Below are 22,719 nucleotides of genomic sequence, written 5' to 3'. Positions count from 1 at the left end.
GTCTTGCAGTGAACAAGAATTAATTGATTCTAATCGACTTCAGTCTATCTGCCCATTCTATAATCCCCAAGTGTGCTAATAAGGAGAGGTTTTTTTATAACCACCCATAACCTTCTGAACATAAAAACATTAACTGCTTTATACCTGGGCTACTGGAGAACGGTTTGTCAAAAAAGCTTCTCAAATGCAGTTCCCATTACCACTTGTGACTTATGACTGTAAACATGTAAAAAGAAAGAAAGAACAAACCAGTTTCACAAGTCTATGTTGGTTGAGCACAGCTACACTGGTCTACTAATCACACCAGTGCTTAGTGTAAAACAGCCTTATTACGTCTGGAACATTATGTTTGTTGAAGGAGGCAGGAAGTTAAAACAACTTTGATAATATTTAAGTAAAGGTTACATTTGACCAATCCATGTCTAGAAAACAGATAAATGCTGGCACTCAGATTTTCTGATTCATATTTAATGCAAGATTTACTCGGATGTGTCACATGTTTGAACAGTTTAATGCATGGTCTATGAATGGTGTTTGATCTGGGTGTGTAGTGTGTCTAGGTTGCTGATGCTTGGCTTGCTTTGCTGATGACTTTAGAGTCAGAAGATGCAGTAGATAAAAACAAATGCACTTCACAGTGGCATTTCACATGTTCTTGGATTTGGAAAGACTCTCTCTGTTGCTCAAGCTCCCAAAACTGACAACTTTTTTGGTCTTAAGTTTTTCTTTTCTGGTCTCATGAGATCCACTGACCATAGCTGGATGAACAGGATTCCTGTGACATCTTTCAGCTTGAACTCATAGGTATCTTGAGGACATACACCTACTGTATATGTTTCTTTCTTCCACCCATGGATTCATGGAAAACTTCCAATCTCTCAGTCAGCCTGAGTTCACAGAATCCATAAAAAACAAATCATTCTTACATCTTGGAGAATCTTCTAGGCTACACTAGGTGGACTTGATCAGAGTCCAAGAATCCTGGTTAAAGAAGAAATAAATGGAGGCCATCTTTTGACAGGAAGAACCCAGGCAATGACAGGAAATCTTAAGATCAGTATATTATAAATCGTCTGACTCCAGGAATAACATTTAGACATCCTTATAGACATCTACAAAATTCCAGTGCAGCTGAAAAAGCACATAAGAGCTTTTGCTCAGCAACTGACCCACGGTCAAATGAAAAGTACACCCCTGGGAGCAGGGATCATGCTCGAAACACAAACATAATTCAGAATGGATGCTCCTCTGACTCAGAGTTCTTTACAAGTCATTTATTACTGTACTATTTTCCTTGTCAGCTATTGTGGAAATATTATAATATTACTCACAAACCCAGGGACACCATCCATTACACATTGCAAATTCTGGAAACCTATTTTATTACAATACTAATCTAAGGACTTGGTGTTAAATGAGAAATTAGTCCCATTATTAGCTAAACCAGTATACTAAGTTGCCTTTCTCTTAGATAAGCTCACTATGATGTCCCATAGTTCTGTGAATGTGGTTCGACTCTTGGTTGTAAGTATTTAAAAAGCATCTAAAAGAGTGTTTTAAAGAAATGTAATTCATGATTGTCTATTTTCCCCCTTTTTTTCCAATGTATGATACCAATTCTACCGGGAAATAAGCATAGTAGTCATTAACATTTTACTTTGTTATGTCTAAAGTTATTTCAAATCCCTCTCAAATACACTAAAAACTAAAAAGTCCCTGGTTTTCATTGCTCAATGATGTCCTCCTCCACAGTGAATCATCATATGCATGATGAGGGGAAAACCATAACAGATCTTTTAAACCATTCTGAATCATATACAGACAGCCTGAAAAACTTCCCCCACATTATGTCTGACATCACCTAGGTACCCACTGATAGGCGGCTCAAACTTGTGTTTTTAAAGCAGTGAGCACTGTATCCAATCACAGACATTTCTGTTGAGCCCATGAACTGACTGTCCACATCCACTCAGTAATGTCAAACCACAAGTGAAAAAAGGTGAAATCATTTAGCATATAAATGTGAGCAATTTGTATTTATACTCTGTCTGAAATGTATCCATAAATACAAAAAAGTGCCTGTGTACTTTTCCAGACGGTCAAAACGCACATAGTTCCGAATTTATTTTATAGATTCAAAATCACTGTAAAATCATCTGTAGATTTTATTGTGATATTGTGATACTGTTTAACTACAGTATATCTCTGTGCATCACCGTTGCAAAGAAATATCTTCAAAATGATTTTCTCATGTAAATCGCACACTATTAAATGAGAAACCTTCAAATCTGGTACATACTGCTTTGACTTCAATCCTGAAATGAACCCACTGTTAAGTTTACGAACATTATCAACTCTTCATGCATCGGAGTACTCCGTATAACTTCATGTAACAAACTTACAGGCATACTGTGACATTTCTGCAGCATGGGATCTGGAAGCAGTCTAATCAACTTCATTTATTCACACATGAATTTTAAATCGCTAAATTATTCCCATGTGCCCCCGCCCCCAGACCCCCAAATTGCAATCATCCTCATAATCAGTTCAGCTCTCCCTTAGATTTCCTTCAGGATATAAAAAATAATAATAATTAAACTATATATATATATAGCTGTGTGTTTCCTCCTTTTGGTGTCGGCATCTCTCAGTGCTTTTATGAAGAGAGTGCATCTATGCACCTTTCGGATAGTGCATCAAGAACCGGGTTGACTGGGTACTCTGTACCACTCGGACTCGTTACCACCTGTACTGTAAAAAACCTGGTAACGTAACATTACATTTTTTTTAGTACTGACTTGGTACCGAAGTACTGGGTCTTTTGACAGCACTACTGTGTGTATATATATATATATATATATATATATATATACATACTCTATCCGAAAGGTGCGTAGATGCGCTCTCTTCATAAAAGCACTGAGAGATGGCGACATCAAAAGGAGGAAGCAAACCAAACTAATAAAACACTTTACAGAAAGACACCCAGATCAAATCAAAGAGTTCAAGCTGGTAAGTTTCATAAATACATTGTTACCCATACATTGATTTATTTGTGGCGGCCTGCCACAATATCAAAACTGACCACCACAAAGGCTTTTACTTTGTGAATAGACATGAGCACTGCACGTGTCAAAGTCGAAACCTAGTGCTGGTGTTTTTATATAACTGTATTTCTGAAGGAAACTGGCTGTCTTTAGAAAATTATGGATGTCACTTTTATTTCATCTTGCTGTAATGCCTGAGCAGTGTTTGGGAAAGTTGGCTCAGCATTTATTTAATTACAGCCATTAACGGAGAAACCTCTCTCACATGCTATACAAGCGCCTTCTGCTGGCAGAGAATGAATTTTGCATATATGCCAATACAAATAAAGTGCCAGGTATTTTGTAATAAACATGTTTTTGTGCTTTGCTTTGGTACCTAAACTGGTACTGAGAACTGTGGATTTTCACTGGTATTGGTACCGAATACTAAAATTTTGGTACCGTGACAACACTACAACACAGACATAGGAAGTAAAACAACACAGGCTACAATCCTGGATATATATATACCCCCGGAAAAAAAACATTTTTGCGAGGGAGGGCAGGGGCTCTGGAGGAGGCCATGGAGCAGGAGAAAGGCAAGGACTGGAAAAGGTGATGGCGGAGGGAGGAGCAAGATGGTAAACAAGAGTCCACCCATAAAGGAGTCATGGCGTAGAAGCCCTTGATGACACCATGGGGCGAGCAATAGAGATGGATCCGCTTGAGGTGGAGATCCAGGTAAAGCCGAGCAGATAGAGAACCAGAGTGACAGTGCACATCTGGAGGGCCAAGGCGAAGCTGACAGCTCATGTTACTGAGGCAGAGATGGGGACCTGGAAGACAGTGGTGGAGCAGGAGTGACTGCGAACAAAAGCGAAGCCAGAGGAGTGGAATCCCATGGCGGAGGCAGGTTGATGACTGACCAAGGTGGAGTCAGAGGGACAAGTTGAAGAAGTGACAAGTGGGAAGATGGGCCATGGTGGAGACAAGAGAGCCAAGGCAGAGCCAATGGGTCAGAGGGATGTCATAGAGTCCGGGACATGGAGGCAGAGACAAGTAATCCTCATGCCTAGGCAGAGTTGGAGACTGAAAGACCTGAGCCGCATCCACATAATAGGGTACAGCAGACTTAGGATGAGCAGAAGGACAGACAGGAGTCAGTGGAGATGAGGCCAAGGAACCGAGGGAACCAGTGGAGACACAGGAGGTGCAGGAGATCGTATGCTGGGCGGAACTAGTGGAGATCTTGGAGATTCAAGGCTGGGCAGGGCCAGAGAAGATGAGAAAAACAGGGGATCAGACACTTCCAGAATCTCAAAATGGCTCAGAGGCCAGCAGCAGCTCATCCTTACCCTTGTACTCAACAATAAGCCTCTGGGGCGATGAAAGACTCAGTCGCTTCCTTTTGCACTTGATCATGAATCGAGGAAATCGATCGCTCTGTGAAGAGGGGTGATGGCTGGATGAGCTCTTGAATAGGAGTGGGGCTGGTGATGTCCTCTGATGGGCAGACAGTGAAAGGAAAGCCACAATTCACCAGCATCCACTCTCTCAAGGACCTTCGCCGGACAGCTTAGCCTTTGTCGTGTTGTTGAGCCCAACATAGTAAAAGCTACACAGGCAGCTGCATGTAGTGCATCAGGTAGGCGAGATCTAAAAATTCCATTGTGTGGTCCTCGAGGTAGAGATAGTCTTGCTCCAAACAGAGCAGACATACAGCTGGTATATCTATAGCAAGGAGGGAGGTAAAATAATACTACTAATAATAAAATGTTCAGTTTCAGTCCAATCTCCTGTCATAGTTGGTGGCTGTAATAAAGTACACGAGGATAGAGTATTTAATTAAATAGTCTTTTATTAAGTCATTCCAAATGGAACAGGAATACTCACGAGCAGGGAAACAAAATCGCATAAAACAGATGTGAACGGACAAAAGTACTAAGAAAATTCAGGGTATAAATGCACAAAGAAAGTAATCATGCAGAACAGAAACAGGTGTGGGACCATAGAAACTAACAAGAGGAGGAAAAATAAATCAAGGAAACAGGCAACACAGGCACAATATATTATATCAGAAATTCCCAGAAACAACACACCGTGTGGGTTGTTCAAGTGCTGCTGTAGTGAGTATGTATCAAAAGTGGTGCACAGACGGCCAATCAATGAACCTGTGTCCAGGGCAATGTGTTAAAGCACACAGTTAATCACAACCTTCTGCATATGGGCTTGCGTAGGTGACGACACAACCGAGATGAGCCCAAGATCACAAAAAATGGACCATGGATGATTGGAATAATGTGGTCTGGTCTGAAAAATTAAAATTCCTGGTGCATCACGTCAACAGCTGAGCTCGGATACTCCAATTACAAACAGAGACTATGGCACCTGGATGCACTGTTGGGCAGACACAGGCTGCCGGAGGCGGCGTTATGCTGTGGGCAGTATTTTCTAGGCCCCATTATCCCAATAGCACAATCCCTGACATTTGTCAGGTATCTGAACTTTGTTGTGGACCAAATGCACCCATTTATGGCAACTGTGTTCCTGCCAGTGATGGCCATTATCAACTGAATAATGCGCCATGCCACACTGCTAGTATTGTCAAGGAGTGGGTTTGAGGAGCGTGATGGTGAATTTCTGTTAGTGCCTTGGCCTCCAAAATTGATAAATCAAGTATTTGTGGTTCAGTTTGGAAAAGCGGGTTTGTGCTACATCACCACCACCACCCCGCAAAATACAGGATCTGGAGGACGTGCTGTTGACTTTATAGTACCAGATACCACAAGAACTCCTATCGGCACCTCATTGAATTAATGCCTTTCCACTTGGTTGGTGTTTTGCGGGCTAAAGGAGGTCCTACAGGTTATTACGTAGGTGGTCATATTTTAATGGTTCATCAGTGTGTATATAAATATACATACATATACATGCATACACACCCACACAGACACTCAAAATCATATTTACATTAGGTAAAATCCAGAAAAAGCTATAAAAATGTAAGGAATAAAAAATATACATACATGAATTTAAATGAGAAAAATCTAAATAATGTTAATATTATTTATCATAATCATTACATAGTATGTATTAATATATAGAAATGTCTAAATAAATTGCAGAAGAATTATGTCAACTATTCCAAAGAGAAAATGATCCCGTGGAGATCCTCTGGTTTAAATAAATACAGAAAAAGAAACATGTGATGATAAAGGACAGCAATAGGAATGGGGCATGCGATTACTGTAACTTATGTGGCTGGATATGACCAATTTCTGGCCCCAAAAAACATTGGCAATACTATTTTTCAGCATGTGGTTACTGGTTTCTTGACACAGACTCTTTCCTAATTCTGATCTATGAGATAATTACAGGACAGAAAGTTAATATGAGGAGAGGAGAGGAGAGAAGAGGAAAGGAGAGACAAAGAATATGCAGGTATTGTGCAACGATCCCACAAACATGACCTCAGCTGATTGTTATGCACATCAGTGGGCACTTTTGGTCTTTGAAAGGAAGGGCAAATGTAGGTTCCTTAATGAACTGCCTTACAATAATATTTGTGATATTTAGTTGGCAAATGGAAATGTGTGTAGAACAAGCTGTAACAAATAAAAGTTCTGTAACATCAACTGTGTCTTATGTCATTGTGTGGGCACAATCCAATAACAATAAAACAGAGCCTAAAATCTGTGAGAGCACTATGTGGGAGTGTGCAAGGCATGCGTGTGTGTGCTTTGAGGGATGGAAAAGTGCTTGGCTGGAACGAGATGGGGGGATGTGGATAAAAAACAAAGAATCAGCTGGACAAACACACCATTAATTATTTCCAAGTCCCTCTCTTCCGCTCTGTGCAGGCCACTAGCAGCAACAATAGACTGCTCTCCACCAAGCTGCCAATGGCGGCCAAACTTTCCTCTTTTCCAGTAAGAGGAGTGCATTGGATAAGACCTTCATCTTTCTGAAACCACCACCCTTTTTGGTATAGCCTGTGCAAGGTGCAAAGCCATTTCAGATCCTCAAGAATTATAATCCCAGAATACCATCGTCAGACCTCAAGTGCCAGTCTGAGGTTTGCCTCACTCTCATGATGAGCAGTGCAGACACAGCTAAGGGTTTTTAGAATAAAAATGATAGCCAGAACGAAACAATGATTGCAGTGCATGTAGATGGTACTGGCCTTTCTCCTTAGATAAAATGTGGTGCAAATCAGCTGCATTTTAATGTCTTTGGGTCAGAGTAGGCAGCCCGTCTATATTTGTGGGAGTCACAGACAGTTCTTCGACCCAGCATCCAGACAGCCAGAAGAGTCAAATTACCCAAGCTTACATAACAGTGAAATACACACACACACACACACAAAGAAACACAACACTAATGGAATAAGCCCTCTGCAGTCAAAGTAAAAAGGACAGATAAATTACAGCCATGCTCCATTTTTCCATCAATTACTTTGCAGGAATTGTTGCATTTTGCCGTAAAGTCGACTATTAAAGAACTGACATGCTAAAAACGCTACATCAAATAATGTGAATGGCTAATTGTGGCATAAGATGACTTCTACTCTACATCAAAGGCCAAAACTCCACCAACATCCCATATGAAAATAGTATTAGTGGTGTCTGACCACACAGAGATTCTTTTAAGGAAAGTTCATTCAGAAAGCCTTGGAAATTATATAAAAGGCAAAGTTACAGCATTATTAAATGTTGCTTGTGTGACTATAATTTATGGATTGTGCAGATTTGTTAAATTTTATAGATGAATGTGGACTGCATTTTCTACAAGCATGTAAAATCTAACATTGTCTTGTGGGACGACTGTACACAAATCAATGTTAATGTGATCCAGATGTCTCATCGGACCCCATTTCAACAGAATATTAATGTAAGGATCATGTTAAGTAGTATACTAAGCATGATTTGATTATTTAGTAGTAGAAAAAAATACATCTTACTCAAAACAGCTTTAGATTCTCTGAACTCTTACGTTGCCTTCACACTGGCAGTTGAAATCCGCTCCGTAATACGCAATACTCCCCCCAGTGGACGTCGTACTACACAGCTGAAAAGCTTCGGAAGCGAATAGAACAAAAATGGCAGAGAGATTAGAACGATTGATATTGTCTGTATCTGAATGTGCATGTCAGGTCAGCTAAATGTGATATAGTGGTATATAGGGCTGCAACAACCCTGCACTCCAGCGAGAGAGACCGAGAGGAGGGGGGCACGATATTTAATTATTCATTTTAATTGTATTAACTGCCCTTATAATGTTAGAAAATCATAAAAAAAAAATGACATGACAACTTATCGTTAAAAAAATCATTATTTATTTTATTAAAAGTTATGAATTCAGGTTTGTTTATCAGTACCATAGCAACGCCAACTTCCGCTGGTATTGTTGGATAGGAACCGTCCGTAGCCTTTCGCAAGAGTTAAATTTTTTGAACGCATCCGGATGACCAACGGACACAATTTTTTTCGCAACGCACTCGTTCGGACCCGGTTCGTAGCCATTCGCATGCGGTCTGCGAATCTGCGAATCTGGTGCATCTTCCCTCTTTGGCATGTGGGTACAAGTAAGAAGCTTGGGTTAGGTGCAAAGTGGACAAATCTTATAATCTCAAGGGAAATATAAAAAACAGCCTGAATTGTTCATGACATGTTTATTTAGGTAAAGCTTTTTTCCAAACAATTACAAGAACAATATATTCCAAAGCATCCTCTGTTGACTGTGGGTGTGCTGCACCCACAGTGTCCATTGATTCTCTGCTAAAGCGGCGATTACTGCAAATTTTCCCCCAAGCAAAGCATCCAAATTATCTTGAACAGCTGTGTTTATGTATCTAATGAATATAAATATTCAAAGAAAAGGTCTATTTAAACATACCATGGGCAAGGTACACTGCATATAAAAAGGATTTCGTAATTTAAGTAGAGCAGTACAAAAATCTTCTTAAAAACTATTGTAAACAACAAATAACAGCTTAAGAGTTTGCCATATGCAGTTAAATTATCCATTTAGTCTGGTCTTTGCTTGCATGGCATGGTGGTCCATGACATTTGTTAAGTTTCACATCTCTCCAAAATCTTGACGCCATGGTGATGTGAGCAAAAAATAAATCTGACACCAAAGTTTTAATGATGATAAACTCCCACATTTCAGAATTATATGCACTAACTGAGAAGTAAATTGACACTGAAGAGTTCCATTTCTTTTTTTTTACCTCCAGTCATGCAATTTCATTTGTGCTGAAATGCCTGTCAGGATTTTTGTGTCCTCATTATATGTGATTAACATCCTGAGATATTTATTCAGAAATTTTGCATACATCACCCTTTCTGAAGTACTGAGTGCAACCTCTTAATGCCTTCCAAGTTATAAAACTCCAAGGGCACAAACATGAAACATAAATTCTTAAATAATGTCCCATAAAATGTAATGATTTTAAAGACACAAGTCCTTATCCTGGTACACAACATTTAAAGGCTTGCATCCGGAACCAAACATTAACAATTTTGCTAAAAGGAAAAAAAACTAAATGTCAAGTCAAGATTAATGAAATGAAGTAAATCTGAGTTTTTGTCCATAAAGGTTACTTTCTCACATTTTTGATGAGGACAAAATTGCAAACAGGCTTATTTATTTAACTAAATCACATTTAAAGTCTCCAGGCTGGAATTCTATTTTGGACTTATTGCAGCTGATAAAATAATGAGGCACTAAAATTAAATGTAGAAGCGTCCTATTTTGACCTATTGGACAGGGCCTTTTTAAATTATGACACCACATAGAGTTATAAAATGCTGCAATATTGTTCTGCACTGCAATAGAGCATGAAAAAGAGGGTTCTTTACTCCCCTTGAGAAAATCATAGCATGCTGCAAAGTGTTTCACAAGCCCTTATTAATCCTACTCTGGCATCTTCAGTTCATTCCCAAACTATTAAAAGATCTCTTTACAGTTAGGCCAAAGATTGTGTGCTGTGACTTTCCTACTTCACGTCATTTCAGAGAAACAGGCAGACCGGAGTCTGGTGCTTGACTTAGTACTAAAATTCAAACTGTATAAGGAGTTTTTTTTCCCCCTTGGTCATTAGGTTTAAAGAATTTAAAGTTCACCTAAACATGAATTCATTATTGTATGACTTTTTGTTTCTTCCATTAAACACAAAAGGAGAAAATTTTAAATATACAGTTTTCCCCCCCATGCAATTACAATGTATGGACCATTAAGTAGTCTATTCAACAGGTTCACCTGAGTCTGAAAGGGCTGAATTTAAGTCATCATTCACAAATTGTTTGGCTGGATCATTGGAAACCGGATCAGTCCAGTTTGTGAACAAATCATTGAGCCCAAATCAACAACTCAAAAGAATGATTTATCCTCTCAATGGGCATTATGAATGTTGCATGTACTTTTAACGATACTTCAGTATTAGGTTGAGTAAATTAATGACAGGATATTCATTTAAAAATATTCCTTTAAAATCTTCTAGCCATAAATTCTGTACATTTTAGTAAACGTAGCTTTCATATTTATAATTTTCATCCAACTGAATTGTACTTTCATAAGCTGTTCCATGAAAAAACCAAACAATAATTTCACAAATACACTCCATCCAAGCCTCAAAAGAAAGAAGCGTTGTGTGATTTGTTAAGCACAGATCATGGTATAATGTCTTATCTCTGCAAAACAGGTGAAAATGATTTCATAACATTATAAAAAATCTTCTTAGCACTGACAGATAATGCCACACATGGCTAAGACCTCAAAACCTCTAAAACAAATGAGCATGATGTTCAATTTGATGTTATTAAAGACTGCTTATTTAATTTATGTCCTGCTAAACACTGCTTAAATTTGCTACACTACTTTATAATTAACCCAGCCAATGAGCAGAAGCATATTGCCAAGGTAACTGGAAATAAAAATCAATCTCCAAAATCAAAGCAAAAAAAAAAAGGGGGGGGGGGGATACAGACCCCGTCTCCCTGAGTGGGAGATTCCTCAAAAACTTTTTGGACTACAAAGGGATGTATAGCTCAAATACATATTCAAGAGGTCTGGTATCAAACTCTGATCAAGGTAACTTCATTTTTGTTTTTGTTTTTTATAAATTGCTTACCAGGATTTTGTCATCACAGGAATAAATTATATTTTTAAATATTAAACTAGAAAACTAGACTTAACTAGATCAAAATCTTTTAAATTATCTTCATCTCTTAACCTCTTACTGATCGCAAACTTTTAAATGGTATTGTAAACACACCTAAAATTGTCTGAATGTCATTTCATTCAAAAGAAAATTGAAACTAAGTGTCATTTATTTTCAGTAATAAACTCATATATTTTCACATATTTTTAAATATGAATTAAATATATTTTGGGGCCACTGCACAAGTCTTTTAATAATTTCATGCTAAATTATTTCATCAGCCTAAACTTAGCATATCCTGCAGCCTCAATTTAAATTTCTGATACAAGAACCACAGGATTGCTCTATGACACATGGGGAAGCAAACATGCAGCACATTTTAATAATTCTTTGTATCTAAAAAAAAAAAACTGACAAGAAAGTAAACACAGCAAACTGGAACAATGTCAAATGCTCAAAACAGCTAAATCTTCCTTCCATAATTTGCCTCACAGAAGTTTTTGCTGTTGTTTCCTTATTATCTGATAAATTTTCATAACGAAAAGTAAACTATCCCACAGAGATGATTCTAATTCCTACTTGGGATAAAGCAAAAAAGCATAACATGTCTGCATGTCAATGTGGTTGGAAAATAAGGTTTCTGAGTAACTGGAGAGCATTCACATCCATCACAGAATGGTAAATCATTCAAACTCTTACCACTAGGAAATAGGATCTTATGAAATGAGTTTTATGATATTCAGTTCTTCAAATACTCTACAGTAGATAAACTACAGTGCATGCAAATTCACAGGACAGGAGGATGCTAGGAGCCTCTAACACAAATGTTGTCATTAACAACTACATAAACCAATACTGTCAACATTATGCATGTAAACATACATTATGTAAAGTTCTACAAATTTACAAGGGGGAAAGGAATTTCAACAGCCAATTTCAATGATTTGTTAGAGAGAAACACTGGCCTGGAATTGGGTAATATTGAATACTGCACTTTTAACAAAATCTGCTATAAAACACTGTGGCTTCAAACTTTGCAGACACCCATAGAGAGAAAGTCAAAAGTACTATATGTTATATTATTTGTGATGTCCATAACAATGCAATTAAATGTTATAGACCTATATATCTCGAAGTTGTTTAGTGACTGAAGATAATGCCAAAGCATGACAGTGACAAGCCCCTGAATGAATTGTTAAACACAAAGTGTGACATTACGATGGTACATTAAGAAGTATACACCAATTGGAACAGAGAGAGAAATTAAACTTTCCACAACCTACGACTGTGTGTTTACTCAGGATGTGATTTTATACCCCACCAAGCCTATACTACTTGAGCTCCAAAATATTACACAATGTCCACAAATTCAAAAAAAAAAAAAAAGAAGAGAATCTTAAACTGATGGTTTTCTGGAACTCAACGCAAGTCCTATGAAAAAGGTACAACTGCTCCCTCAAACAAGGGGTAAATGAAGGAAAATGGAGTTACTAAAAGTACATCAATCCAGTCTTAGTGTGTGTGGGCCAATAAAAGAGTGCATGTTTAAAAACCTCTTTATGAGGGCAACAAAGTTTAAGGAGAAGTGCACCCTATATTCTACATAAATGACAACTCTTATAAGCAATCTCTCTGTCATTACCTCAGGAATAATAACAGGAAAGATATCCGGCCTCACACTTAATCTGTTGTTTTTCTAAACAGGCCAAAAAGCTACTGTAATTAGACTGTTTTACACCTAAGCAATTAGACAATTGCAGTTTTGACCTTTGGAGCTGCAACTGCAAACCCATGTTACTCAGAATCTAGTCAAAATTAACTAAACTAAATCTAGAAAAGTCCAAATCTATAATGATGCTCTTCTTTCAAAAGATTTTTTTTTATAAACTTAGTAATACACCAAACCATTTCACATTTGCATCTACTTACAGCTTATAGTCTGGTATGGGAACTGCTCAGAGGCACCGCAGACAAAAATCAGCCAATGCATCACAGGGACAAGACTTCCTGCTATTGAGGAAATCCAGAGAAAACTCTGTCTACATCGAGCTGCCTCATTCTTAATGACTCCTTTCACCCTGGCCATAGGCTGTTCAACCTCCTGGCCTATGGAAGGAACTTCAGGAGCCTCCGGACAAGGACCAGCAGACTCAGGAACAGTTTTTTCCCTACAGCTGTTGCCTTACTGAATTCTGCCCTCTGAATACCACAGAATTTTTTTTTTTTTTTTTTTTCTTTTTCGAAGCTGCTGTATATTAAAAAAAAAACACAAGGTGGGCGAATTTGCATGCTATTTAGAAGCTTATAGAAGTTTAATCCTTCACACAAGTTAATTAGTTTTTTAGCACCCCCCCTGAACTGTTAAGCCACTCCTTAGCAGCTCAAAAATCCAGGAGCCTTCACTGACCCTCAGAAATAAGAAATTCTCTAGTCTGTTCACTTGTGTCTGAAGATCAATGGTGGGAAAAGAGGGTCAGCAAGATCATGTCACACCAAGACACTATGTGGGGTTCAAAGATCTGATATGAACTGGGAAAGCACAGGAAAGCTGACATCAATTTCATCAAGCTTTTGTAAAGTGTGGCGAATGAGAGTGATGATAAACTGTTTTATTATGCAGTGTTGTCTTTAAAAAAAGCATTACATTATGCAACACTGCATATAACACCACCTTATATATATAAAAAAATTCTGGTTAATACATTTGTAATTAATGTACCGGTCATTTTTTACCCAAGGCCATTAATTATCTGAAAGACTTCCTCAGTTTTTTCTTATTAACATTTAGTAAATATGTGTAAAACACCTGGCTGAGCACTTAATGTGACTGGAACACACTGCTGCAGTGTTTTATCTGTGTGGTATTAATACCCAACAGTACCTCACACTGTGCATTTCACATTGTTGCGATAAAGTCCCTTTAAGTCATGTCACTCGGCGGCCATCTTTGAAATGCCTCTTGGGCATGCATTTGCAACTCTTTGATCTCTTTGAATGGGGAAACACCAAATTCACCAAAATTGTTCACTAAGCTTACAATTAAATTTCATATTTGAAATCACCAAAGAAATCTGACAACAACTGTGTCATAAATATTGTTACTTTTGCTCAAATAGGGCTGTTAAAAGCTTATTTTTCAGGCTATAGTGACATGTCTTGGGTATTCTATAGTCTTCGGTTGCAATTAGCTGCTCTAACCTGAGATTATTGCTCCAACCTGGTGGCTCCATAGAGAAAAATCTAATCACACACACACACACACACACACACACACAGTTATCTGCTTTAAAAAATCATTTAGATCATTACCACTGAGAAACAGAGAATATCAAAGATTTAACCTTTAAAGACGGCAAATTCTCTTGGAGAATTTCCTTGTTTATCAGAAACAACAGCAGAATTTTTTTTATTTACAAGCTTAAAAGAGTTAAAACGCCCAAACATGAAACCTCTGTCATCATTTACTGATGCTCACGTCGTTCCAAACCTGTATGACTTGCTTTCAAGGCTATGGAAAACAAAATACGATATTTTGAGGGATTTTTTCTAAAACAATGAAAGTCAAAGGAGTATATACTGTATCTGAACTATTATATTTAGTAAGTTTTGAAATATCTGTCTTTGTGTTCCAGAAAAAAAGTAAAGTTTTAGAATGATTTAAGGTTGTAAATGTATCTTTGGAATATATAACATGAGAAAAAACACTGGGTCAAATATTCAAGTGATATTATTAAGTGACAGATTAATTTGCAGCAAAATACAGTAGTTTGAATGGCCCTCAGTCTTTAACCCTTATCAACAAAAGAAAGCTTTTTTCCTTCTTTTTTCCTTCTGTTTATCTCACTATCCTAACGATGCACAATTAAGTGGTTAGTTGCATTTTAGCATAGTATTTTCCCCAGCTGTCTTTCGACCCTATCAGAACAGACTTGTGGCACATTTTTGGGTTGCAGTCCACCAGTTAAGAACCACTGCCTATATCATACAATCAGAAGTAATGAGTCTGCTTGGCATTCTTTTCGAATACTTTGCATTTAGGGAGACTGCGAAAGGCTCTCTTGTAACACTGAGCGAAAGCTCTAAAATGTCCCCTCATTTAAGGATCCTATAGGAATTCCCTCAAAATGAATCTGAAAACAATAAAAAGACTTCAAATGCATTCTTATTTTTGATTATGTCCAGATCTAATTCAATCCACAAAGTACAGCAGACAAAAAAAGAGGCATAATTTGATATATAAAATAGGTGATAAAGACTACTAATCATAAGTTGACCCAGCAAAGGAAGCTGAGAATGATAACAATCTCATAAAATACGCCAAGCTCATCAATTAACTGAAGGTTATGCTTATTTATACTGGAATATACTTCAAGGAGTCTAAAAAAATCTAACAGAACAGCTTTCAAATTCCACCATACAATAGATTTCTGTTATGACAGGATGTATATTCAACTCTCCAGACAGATGTTTCAACTTTCCAGAGTTATTCGGTTTCATTTGCCTGGAGGCGAGATATTCAATGATTTGTAGAACAATTCAAAAAGCAGAGCGACAATGCCAGGAGCTGTAAGAGAAGCTGTCAGTTGGATGGATGTGCTTGCTTAAGGAGTTAAGGTGTTGAAGGAGAAAGAACTTATTTAAAAAAAATTCAGTTACATTCCGCAGTCTCTTACCTAGGTCTCCTGAAGGTAAGGCCGTACTGCTGGCACGCTAGGCCGACCGTAGGTGTGTACACAATGGGCATGAATCTCTCGATGTCTGAGGTCAAGACTCTGTAAAACAGCTTCTCGTTTCGGTCCTGAAGGCCCATCAGAAAGACGTATCTGCAACAAAGCAGAATATAAATCGGACCGCCTGGGATTATATTGCTTAATATTTAAGGGATGATTACCCAAACTACCTTCCAAAACATTTAAAGCTGGTGTCACAGACTTATGTATATTTATTGTTAAAGTTTGCTGCCAGAATGGGGTTTTGGATACAGTATGTGACATGGAGTCAAAGGGAATATCAAACGCATTGGTTTAAATCATTCATATCTCTTTAATTCTTAATCTGTGTTTGTGGTAAAAAGGGCGAGATTTCATCAACAGCAGTCAGTAAGTGTGACATCTCATACACATTTTGGAGTCGTTTCCAATTTAGCTTGTGTGACACCAGCTTAAAGTCATGCCCAAATCCACAAGAGAGTGAGAAGGTGTATAAAAGGAAACTGAAAATATGAGGACTGAATAGAAAATGTGTGAAACAGAAAAAAAGAGACTAGTAAAACCCTGAATGTTAAAGAAATCACCCTCGCATACCGCTTCTCGGACAACATAATAGTCATGTTGCTTTGAACTATACAGGATTTAATTTAGGATTATCAATAATATTATTAGAGTGGCTACTGTGGCAATGTTGGAGAAAAACAGACTGAACAGTTTCTACCAAAGCTTGTCTTTATTTTTATTTTATATGATGTACTTACTGTAGTCAACTTAACATATATAATATACTTATACACAGTATTATATTTAATATATTCCTTAATTACAACAATGGTAACAGCAGTTTGGGTTTACAGTGTGGGCAGAGGAACATTTTAGGACAGAAATTACATGAAACTGACATCAGAAGTAGTACAGAGTTGACCAGACTATCACATTAAAAAGTCTTGACTGTTGCTTGAAACAAAGCTCGAGAATAATGGGGGAATCCCCCTGCTTATGTCAAAATGCTAGGAAAAATCCATACTGTACAAAAATGCCCCCAGAGAACTTAGACACAAGTTCCTTGCTACAGAAATATGTTCAAGTTCTACATCTGATCCAAATGAACAAGCTTAAAAAATTAACCACATCTCATTCCCCATCAATCCAAGCAAGCTTTGCATGAAAGCAAGTGCATAATATATTAATATCTCCCTTGTTTGGCTCAGGAAAAGTGTGCCCACCATCCCAGGGCAGGAGAAAACAGATGTTTAACAGGGATGTAAAAGGTAGGAAGAGAAGAAATAGAACTCTATATTAATGTCAGCTCTGTCATGACAGACATGTTTAACTTAGAATGCAGCATTCTGACAGTGTTTGTCAGGGTGAAATGTGTGGGTGAAAGCCGTGTCTCAAGAATTACTATTGCTTTACTCTCCTGAGATGCAGTTAGGCAATAACAGCATCTCAGGAGAGTAAAGCAATCGTCATTCTTGAGACACGGGTATGTTAGAATCTAGCTGGACTGGCCTTCTTCTATTTTGGCAAAGCCAACTGCTGTTGTAAAGCTGTATGTATTCCCAATAAACTCTTGGAAGTAATGGCTTTCACAGAGTACTATTCCAACATGTTAACAAGCGTGATAATTCTGGACCTTAAGGAACGTTTTCCTTGTGTACACTTGATAAATCAAACAAATGATCAGAACGAGAAGCTGTGTATTATTTGATGAATTGTATTTGCTGTGAAATGTCTGTTCCTTTCTATTGTCTGTTGACCACTGCTTATGGCAGAGACTGGTTTCAAAGGCCTTTGTTATCAAACTGTCAAAAATAAATGTCTCCCAAATCCAAGCCATGAAAGCATTAACTCTCTTTTTTTAAACTTTGACAAAATAACCTTCAAATGTGTTTTTTTTATTTTGGCATGCTTCTCATCCCTTCAAAAAAAATACAGGCAGCAGAACTTCAAAATAACTTGTATAGCCTGGGAAAGAATCCCTCATTGCTCCAGCAGTCAGTAATATGCGTGCTGAAGTCAGATTGACTGAAAATGACCCATCCAGAAATAAATCACATCCACTGTCTGAAAGGACAAATCAAAGACTGTTACACGACTGGTAGCCTTGAGATATGAAAGGAAAAAATTTCAAGAAAGGTCAGGCCTGCAAAACATGTAAACAGATCCCCTGCTGTTTTGGGAGTGACTTAACAACAGGGGCTAATGAATTCTGGGAAAATCCTATAACTAAAAAGATAGTTGAAGATCTGTTGATTTTATTTAGATGATATTTGATGATGCCTTTTATGTTCCATCAACCAGCAGGAGTATTCAACTCTTGATGTCCCTTTGCTTTGCAGTTCAGAAAAACAGAGAAAGCAAAAAAAAAAAAAAAAAAAAAAAAAACTTGAAGTAACAAAGGATCAACTTTTATCATCCAAATGGCAGCAACAACTATATCTCTTATATCTAACACTATTTCTGTGATCTGATAGGTGTGAAATCTAGTTACAAAGAACAACAGATCGATTTGAGACAACAAAATTATAAGTGGAGCAGGACTGTCTGAGAACAACATGGAAGCCAGTATCCCTTTTCCTCACCTGTCCAAGTCATCCTTTTTTAGCTCGTAGTTTCTGAGGACCCGCAATACCTGCACATCCTGGCTGAGGAAGCAGGGAGGCAACAGGCCGTGAATGCCCAGCTGCAAGCGCTCTTCCAGAGAGAAGGCCATCCCCTGCAGAGAGGACACATTACAGTCAACTATTAACAATATTACTGAATATATCAGGACCAGTGTGCACTAAGTTTAAAATAACTGAATGTTTCTGAATCTAGTTTACTTCCATAATATGACTTAAAACAAAACAGGATATTAAACAGTTAATGATTTATTTCACTGATAACTGATTGATAAGAAAACTGCACAATATATATAAACAGACACACACACACACATTTGTTTTTGTGAAAATAATTTTAATACTCTACAAACTGTATATTCTATGTCCCTACACCAACCCTACACCTAACCTCTCTCTCTCTCATATATATATATATATATATATATGAAACTAAATTGGGCCAATGTCCTGTTGATTTTTCCTGTCCGCATTTTTTGAAGGTATGTAAAATCTCTACAAGGGCTATTAAAGTAAGAAGAAGCATATAAACTTTGCATTCATTTCATTAATGAATCTTTGTTCAATTAAGCCTCTGCCTCTGGAAAAGCTTAAATAAATCCCCACATTTCCCTTCCATTAGTCTCAGATGACTAAAATGCCTTATGTAGCTGCCCATACAGCTCTATACCTAATTTACTGTTTGTTATGGTGAGAAAGTCTGTAATCCAAGCAAAGCCAAGGAGAGATCACAGAGGTCTTGGTTTGAATCACACCAGAGTGTGGCGCACAGCCAAAGGCCAAGACTGCTACTTTGCTGCTGTGAGCCTTGACATTTACCCTGACCCTGAACTCTACAAAACAAATACTACAGCCAGGGGGCCTGAATTGATATTACCAGACTCCACATGTGCACTGTTGAGCTCCACAGGGATGGATGCCTATGTAGGAATATCTGTGTGGACTAAAAGCTGTGGCATTTGTAGCCAGCCATATTTTCCTTAATGACAGACTTGCATCATCATTGCCACGCCTCTGGCAGCTCCTTCAGAGAAACCACTAAGGAAGGTCCAAAACCCTGAAAGGCTATGCAAGATTTGCTTTTTAAACAAGTACAGTCAGGGCCAAAAATATCGGCACCCTTGGTAAATATGATCAAAGGCTGTAAAAATTAATCTGCAATGTTAATCCTTTTGATCTATTATTTAAAATATTCACAAAAATGTATCCTTTCATTGGATAATAAGAATTTAAATTAGGGGAAGAAATCATTATGAAATAAATGTTTTTCTCTAATACACATTGGCCACAATGAATGGCCCCCTTTTATTCAATACTTTTTGAAATCTCCATTTGCCACTGTAACAGGTCTAAATTGTCTCCTATAATGCCTCATGAGGTTAGAGAACACCTCACAAGAGATCAGATACCATTCCTTCATCCAGAATCACTACAGACCCTTCAGATTCCCAGCTTCTCCTCTTCAGTTCACTCCTCTCATTTTCTGTAGGGTTCAGGTCAGAGGACTGGAATGGCCAAAGCAGAAGCTTGGTTTTGAGCTCAGTGACCCATTTCTTTGTTGTTTTTGGGTTATTGTACAGTTGGAAGATCCAAATATGGGCCATTATAAGATTTTTAACAGAGTCAGTGACTTACTGATTTTTTATCTGTTGGTATTTGATAGAATCCATGATGACATGTGTCTAAACAAGATGTCCAGGACCTCCAGCAGAAATATAGGCCCACGACATCAAAAATACAGCTGTATATTTCATTGTACACATGGGGTACTTTTTATCTCGGTGTTCACCAAACCCATCTTGAGTGTTTACTGCTAAAAAGATACTTTTTAGTTTCACCTGACCATAGAAGACAGTCCCCTTTGAAGTTCCAGTCGTTTCTGATAAATGAATATGATTTAGTTTGTTTTTGCATGAGCTCCGAGAATGTTTCTTGAAACCCTACCAAACAACATGTGGTGATGTAGGTTCTGTTTAACAATATTTTTTAAGGTTTTCTGAACCAGAGACTCAACTATTTTCTGCAATTTTCCAGCTGTGATCCTTGGAGAGTCTTTAGCCACTCAAACTGACCTCCTCACCATGCATTAGGACAATATAGACACACGTCCTCTTCCAGGCAGTTTCGTAATATTTTCTGTTGATTGGAAATTCTTAATTATTGCCCTGATGGTGGAAATGGGAATTTTCACTGCTCTAGCTCTTTTCTTAAAGCCACTTAATCAATTTGTGAAGCCCAATTATCTTTTGCTGCACATCAGAAATATATTCTTGGGTTTTTCTCATTGTGATGGATGATTAAGAGCATTTTGGCTTTGTTTTCCCTCCTCTTTATATTTCTGTGAAACAGGTAGCCATGTCTGGATAATTTCATGTTTATTATCACGCTGGAGTGCTCAAAATTGTGAATATGAATGGGAATATACTTCAGAGATACTTTACTCATAAGAATTTCTAGGGGGGCCAATAATTGTGTCCAACAAGTATTTAAGAAAAACCTTTATTTCATAATGGTATTCCCCCCCATTTTAAATTCTTATTATCCAATGAAAGGATACATCTTTGGGCATTTTTTAAATAAAAGATCAAAAGGATTAACAATGCAGATTAATTTTCATAGCCTTCTTTGATCACATTTTGGCCACGACTGTATATGCAAGTTTGGCTTTTCAGCCCTTTTTCATCTGGTTGTTAACTGGTCTGTTCGTAAAAAATATGTTGTCCTTTTAAACACATGAAGGCTGCACATGTGCAATAAGTGAAAGTGAAGTGAAAAAGTGAAAGTCGTGACATTTGCCAAGTATCTTAACCCATACTCGGAATTGGTGCTCTGCATTTAACCCATCCAAGTGCACACACAGAGCAGTGAGAAGTGAACACACACCCGGAGCAGTGGGCAGCTACTTCAAGAGATACAAATTTAATGCTATATTTCTGTAATATCCGTTTATGTGGAAAATTAGATAAAAACAATACAAATTTAGCTAATGAGATCAAACCCAGAAAAGCAAGCAAAATGTATAAATAGTTTTATATTAATATTTCTATTATAAATACTTACGTGTATGTGCATAAAAATATTAAAACAAAATCAACATATTAATATGAATATTGATGTATTATATATATTGACATTCAAACTTAAAAATGCAGAACTCAATAAACAGCATGCCACAGCACTTTTTGGCTTCTAGAAAGATCTAGTGGCAAAAACATAAAAATCATTACTCAGTAGCCATCGGATGTTTTTTGTAGATTCTGTCATGTCTGTCATCTTCTGAAACGAACTGTTCAGTCCACAACTGATGGTCTGTATTTAAGAGCCATGCCAGGTCTGAATTGCAACCTTTGTGATTAAAAACGGATATTCTATTTTGCTTGAAAAGCTGGTGGTTTATGCAAGACTATCCGTATAATTACATCAGATTTCCTTTCTGTTGTTTTGTAGGGTTGTTAAAACACTAACGCTACCGTCTGGAGAGCTGTTCCAAACATATCCAAGACAAATATTGACTTAAATATGCATTTCATTGACCTTTACTGACAGATGCAAATGCATGAATATGTTTTGGTCAGGTGCTTTGGTCTTTAGGCAACATATTCCTATAATTAGTGATTTGAGAAAACTAATGATGACTCGAAAGCAAAATCACCTGACATTCTCAATGAGAACAGCTCTTCCTAATCAAATACAATTACTCAGACAGCTCTACGAAAACTGAATAGATCCTTGTGTCAAACGTGTAATGGAGACATTGGTGGAACCGGGCCCAAGTGGCAAATTAATGTCTCTGACAATGGAGCTGCGGGCAGAACTCTGAAGGGCATATCCACAGGCCCCAGGACTGGCTTTCTGATTGTGGCCATGGATGGCTGGACTGGGGAAAGTGGTCTGTTTGATGGCACGCATGGATAGCAAGATTAGAGAAATGAGTCCTGGAGCTCCTGGCGGGGCTGGCGTGGGAAATGGTGAGGAACTTGGCACTGGTTAAGAGAGACTCTGCAAAGCCAAGATGCTAAGATGAGTGTGAGACTCGCAAATCCTGCTCTATATACAGAAAACACAGTATCACGCCTATCTAGATAGAAAATGTTGTAAACAGTAGTACATGAAAAGAATAAAGAACAGAGTAAAATGCCTTTTGTCCAGATGGATGCATCATTTAAAAGCAGTAAAAGGGGAACATAAATCCAAAT

The 22,719-nt window shown here is 37.7% G+C and overlaps 1 protein-coding gene across 1 annotated transcript in view; it reads right to left on the bottom strand.

The window, feature by feature from the left end:
• Window positions 1–22,719, bottom strand: part of me1 (malic enzyme 1, NADP(+)-dependent, cytosolic) — a 65,312-nt gene that overhangs the window by 19,474 nt on the left and 23,119 nt on the right. The window contains exons 2-3 of the mRNA XM_052618245.1: window positions 18,485–18,618; window positions 15,864–16,013 (exon numbers count right to left, since the gene is read on the bottom strand). Of these exons, the coding sequence (XP_052474205.1) occupies window positions 15,864–16,013; window positions 18,485–18,618 (284 nt within the window). The remainder of the gene's footprint in view (window positions 1–15,863; window positions 16,014–18,484; window positions 18,619–22,719) is intronic.

The sequence above is a fragment of the Carassius gibelio genome, chromosome A16, assembly GCF_023724105.1.
Source record: "Carassius gibelio isolate Cgi1373 ecotype wild population from Czech Republic chromosome A16, carGib1.2-hapl.c, whole genome shotgun sequence".
In the NCBI taxonomy this organism is placed as follows: domain Eukaryota; kingdom Metazoa; phylum Chordata; class Actinopteri; order Cypriniformes; family Cyprinidae; genus Carassius; species Carassius gibelio.
The sequence above is the reverse complement of the archived record's forward strand: the minus strand, read 5'-3'. Positions and strand labels throughout refer to the sequence as shown.